The sequence below is a fragment of the Maniola hyperantus genome, chromosome 20 (assembly GCF_902806685.2).
Source record: "Maniola hyperantus chromosome 20, iAphHyp1.2, whole genome shotgun sequence".
NCBI lineage: Eukaryota > Metazoa > Arthropoda > Insecta > Lepidoptera > Nymphalidae > Maniola > Maniola hyperantus.
In genome coordinates this window covers 9,533,709-9,538,882 of record NC_048555.1, presented here as the reverse complement: position 1 = coordinate 9,538,882, position 5,174 = coordinate 9,533,709, and the positions used below count along the sequence as shown (strand labels likewise).

The following is a 5,174-nucleotide window of genomic DNA, read 5'->3' as shown; positions in this document are numbered from 1 at the left end:
AGCGTTCTTTTTTTGCTTAGATTGCTTTTTGTACTCTCGTCTCATAATAATTATTATGGTCCAACCTCTATCGAATACTTTCTCCATCTCTTTGACTATAAGAACAAGTCGATTCAAATCGCGTGTCATTGTTATTCTAGGCCTCTGTACGTTTAAGCAATAGGATTTAACAAATTATTAGGAACTAGTATCGACTACTTATTTTAAATGCTAATCCAAGTCGGTGCAACTACTTATTAATTATAGATTTATTGCTAATAGGTTTTATTAATTTCCTTTGCTAATTTTTATATAAAACAATAGGTACACGTAATTAAAATTCTTACAGAGGCAATTCATTAGCTATTTTTAGGGTTCCGTACCTCAAAAAGAAAAACGGAACCCTTATAGGATCACTTTGTTGTCTGTCTGTCTGTCGATCTGTCAAGAAACCTACAGGGTACTTTCCGTTGATCTAGAATCATGAAATATGGCAGGTAGGTAGGTCTTATAGCAGACATTCAGGGAAAAATCTGAAAACTGTGAATTTAGGGTTAGATCATACAAAAAAAATTAAATTGTGGTCATGAACTAATAATTAGTATTTTCAGTTTTCGAAGTAAGATCAAGTGGGGTGTCATATGAAAGGGATTTACCTGTGAATTCTAAAACAGATTTTTATTTATTTTTATGCATTATAGTTTTTGAATTATCGTGCAAAATCGGAACCCTCAGTGTGCGAGCCAGACTCGCACTTGGCCGGTTTTTTTAAATAACTTGCGTCTGTTCAAAAATATAACAGTTCTTTACTGTCATATGAGAAATGAAACAAACCTTAGATGAATGATTACCCAAACATTTGAATGGCATGGCATGTGGTTTCAAATCCAATCATAAAACAAAAGACGTTTTTGATATCTTTATTTAAATTTTAGTATTCTATTTCTTCTATGACCGGTACTGTTTCATAATATACCCGCGGCTGAGTTATGTACCTGAAAAAAAAAATTTTCTTTTTTACTAGATGATGCCGCGAGTCAAATTTCGGTTTTTTTGTAATCTTGTAGGAACTCTGTATTTTTTGATTCGATAACAAGTAGGGGGTGGTTATCTCCCAAAGCCACCATAATCCAAACTTCATAGTCGTTGATCGTTCCTCTCTGTGTTGGTGACAATACGCAGAGAAACTTTCAGCTTTTATAAAATAACGAAGGTCTGGCACGCGCTGGCTCTTAGTCCATATAGATTAGTATAGATTACACTCGGTTAAATGTACAAAATTCAAATTAAGTATTTTAATTTTATGCAGGGCAACTTCATAGACTAACATATTTTTTTTCTATACTTAAGTTACTAGCTAGCTTCGCTGGGATGGAATTTTTGAAAATTCTTTCTAAGTAGAGGTATCTTTAAGAGGCTGAAAGAGAACAAGATAATTTTAAATTTTAAGCTTATGTTTACTTGGTTGTTTTTTTTTTTGTTATTTATTTTTACCAACAGCGTGCCACCAAGAGATTTCGCGTCCAGTACGATGCCGTGTAGAAACCGATAAGGGGTATGGGTGTCACAAAAACCCCCCACACCCCTTCCAAGTCAACCCGGTACTATCTTAGATTGCATCATCACTTACCATCAGGTGAGATCCCAAGGGCTAACTTATAATAAGTAACTAATAAGTATCAAAACTTACTCATATAAAACTGGTGGTCCTTGCACAATGATCTCCGGTTGGCCGGTCATCTTGTCGATCACATCGCCCATCATCTCCTGTTTGCTCTGCACGATGCTCGAAGCTCCCGATATGATGTCGAAAATTGTGGGTATCTTCGACGGCTTTAAAAAAATATTTCATCAAATTGGAGATTGCACCAGAGCGGGCGATGGAAAGAGCTATGCTTGGAGTTTCTCTACGTGACCAATTAATCAGAAATAAGGAGATTCTTAGGAGAACAAAAAAAGTCGAAAAAAAACGGACCGAGTTGAGAACCGCCTCCTTTTTGGAAGTCGGTTAAAAAGTAACCAACATAGCTCAACCGGTTACGAAGCTGAAGTGGAAATGGGTAGAGCACATAGATCGAAAAACCGGTAGACGTTGGGGTCCCAAGGAACTAAAATGGTGGATTGGAAGACCCCTATATTGGTGGAGAGACGACGTCAAAAAAGTTGCAGATAGCCGCTTGAATTTAGGTGACAAGACATAGCAGCGCGTGTGGAAGTCGCTTCGAGACTAATACCTATATTTAGCAGTGGACGTCTATCATTTAATAATGATGACGATAATGAATACTCACAGTAGAAGGTGTAAGAGCTCCCAGCAGAGAAGATTTTGCCAGCAACGCCGCCCCGACCTTGGCGGCCGCCGCGCTTATAAGTGCAGTTTTTCCTTGAATAACGCCTTTTGCGATCAGTGCTCCTGCAAAATATAATAGCAATACATATAAGAAAAAAAATCACTTCAGACAAAACTAAGTATGTAGGAAATAATTATCATCATCACCATGATCAATCCATCGCTGGTTCACTACTGAGAATGGGTCTCCTCTAAGAGTGAGAAGGGTTTTGGCCATAGTTGCTGGCCATGTGCGGATTGGTAGACTTCACACACCTTTGAAAACATTATGGAGAACTCTCAGGCATGCAGGTTTCCTCACGATGTTTTCCTTCGCCGTTAAAGCAAGTGATATTAAATTTCTTAAAACGCACATAACTCCGAAAAGTTAGAGGGCCGGTATCGGACACCCGACCTTCGATTAAAATTTAGAAGGTGGACGTCCTAACCGCTAGGCTATCACCGCTTACGAAATAATAATCCATACTAATATCATAAATGCGAAAGTGTGTCTGTCTGTATGTCTGTCTGTCCGTCTGTCTGTCTGTCTGCTAGCTTTTCACGGCCCAACAGTTTAACCGATTTTGATGAAATTTGGTACAGAGTTAGCTTACATCCCGGGGAAGGACATAGGCTACTTTTTATCCCGGAAAATTGAAGAGTTCCCACGGGATTTTTAAAAAACCGAAATCCACGCGGACGAGGTCGCGGGCATCATCTAGTTCTCAATAAAGACTGTTAAAATATAGTCTACTAAACAGGGATCATTAATATCATACAGCTGCACAAAACACGCTTTTGGATCACCGATAATAAGTTATCGACGTTATTGTGGAGCATGAGAAGACCTTTACACTTTAGAGAGCTTGTCCCTGTGTTTTTCTTTTATCGTGTTTCTACTGCAGCTAATGTATGTTATAAAAGGAGCCTACTGTCATAATTTCAAGATTCTAACCCCAGCAGCTTAGGCTGTGGTTTGAATTTTGATAGATCAGTCAGTATAGATTGTAAGAACTGAAGTTACCTTTAAGAGCAGCCGCCTTAAGAGCAAAAGCGGCCAATCCCTTCACACCGAGGACCACTGCAGCACCCTTCAAAGCCAGGACACCTGTAAAAAATCGAATTAGAACTTTTTTGGATACAGTGGCGCTGTCTACAGGCAATCTACGTGGCGGGCGAAGCGGCGGCTACAGGGCCAATAGGCGCAAATGATACAGAAAATAAATATAGTCCGTGACAGGTCGAAATGGCAATCGGGGTATGACTGGTCGTATACTATGGTATTTCATATTTTTGTGCCTTTTGGAATGGAAACCATGTGATGGTACTTCGTGGGGCTAGGATGATAGATCCTTTTTAAGAACCTGTCAACCCTATCTGACGGAGTCCACGGAGGTTTAAAAGATGGGACGTGTAAAACTAGCAAACAGACAGGCAGACACACTTTCGCATTTATAATATTAGAATGTATTGTGAACGCCTTCATACAAAATGTCATCTGTTGCAACAAGTCCGTCCAGGGATAAGACTGGGAGGGGAGTGGGCGGCAAATTGATCCGCTCCTATAGTCGACGCATTTTAAACTGAGTCGTGGAGTTATCTATGTATGTGTTTCGCTCGCACTTACCTACGACCTGTAAGTGCGTCGACTATAGCACGTCGGAGCGGGCCAGTTTATCTACGCAATTACCTACCTTTAACAGCAGCTGCTTTAAGTGCCACTCCAGCCAGGGCCTTAGTACCAATTGCTTTGACAGCGGCGGTCTTCAGCGCCACACCAGCGCCCACGATAGCTGTCGCTTTGCTGATGGCTGTCTGGGCCACTGCATTTGCTATGGCTACTGTTGCAAGCGTGGGTGATGTCAGCAAACAGACGCACAAGCACTGAAATTTAGAAATTATATATGTTCAGATAAGCTGTTAAACTTAATGAAAATACTCAGGTCTCAAAGATAAGGACAGCATAATAATATGATGAACCAGTATACCTACTCGTACTCGTATAGGTTAGGTATATCGAATTGAATAATAATTGAGTAAAGAATACATATAGAAAAAAGAAAAAAAATATAAATCTAGGAAACAAGAAATTAATATAAATTCCTCAAGAGCTTCTGAGACGGTCAAGCGCCTTTGACGTCAAGCATGTAGATTTGTTTTGCTTGATCCAGCTGCTATTGATGAGAACTTGATGCGCATTTCAAGCGACTAGATCAAGCAAAGGGCACTTTTCTCAAATCTCGAACACTGACCGAAAATCGCGTCAAGCAAAAATATACGAGTAAAATCGCATCATTCACGCGTCACGCACGTAAATGCTTGACTCAACCATCAAGCAAGCTTTGTAAACGGTCAAAATGCTTGACTCAAGTAAAAATCTACGTGCTTGATGTCAATTTCAGTCAATTGATTTCCGTCTCGGTAGCTCTTAAAATTCTTAAAAAACTCACCAACACCAATAAAACTCGCAGTTCCATTTTGACTTCGATATTTGACGGGCAAATGAACTAATTAGGCAAAAGTTATTTATTTTATAGTGAACTTATTCTAATTGAAGTATTGCACAATTGCATTATTAGTGCAATTAATAATTAGAAATTCGTTACTTAATGATAATATTAAAATTCTACAGTGCCAATTTAGTAAATAGTCTCAGTAGTAGGTAAAATAAAGGCTTTTCTATTTTTTTTCTTTTTTATTCGACAACAACAGCTCAGCTCTTGATTGCCATACACTCATCTAGTGGTACCTACTAAGTGACTGGGGATAATTAATAAATCTTTTAGTAAAAACTATGAACCGAAATTCATTTCTTACAGGAATCAGTTCAATTTTGTGGTATTTGACGTGAATTGAATCAATTCAG

At 38.8% G+C, this 5,174-nt stretch overlaps 1 protein-coding gene across 1 annotated transcript; it reads right to left on the bottom strand.

The window, feature by feature from the left end:
- Positions 1 to 910: 910 nt before the first annotated feature.
- Positions 911 to 4,785, bottom strand: LOC138403767 (antifreeze protein Maxi-like). Its single transcript, XM_069505554.1, has 6 exons — positions 4,759 to 4,785; positions 4,003 to 4,192; positions 3,333 to 3,416; positions 2,271 to 2,392; positions 1,670 to 1,812; positions 911 to 974 (listed from the first exon to the last, which is right to left on the bottom strand). Exons 1-6 carry the CDS (start codon positions 4,783 to 4,785, stop codon positions 911 to 913), a joined length of 630 nt encoding a protein of 209 aa, XP_069361655.1.
- Between the last annotated feature and the right edge of the window lie 389 nt (positions 4,786 to 5,174).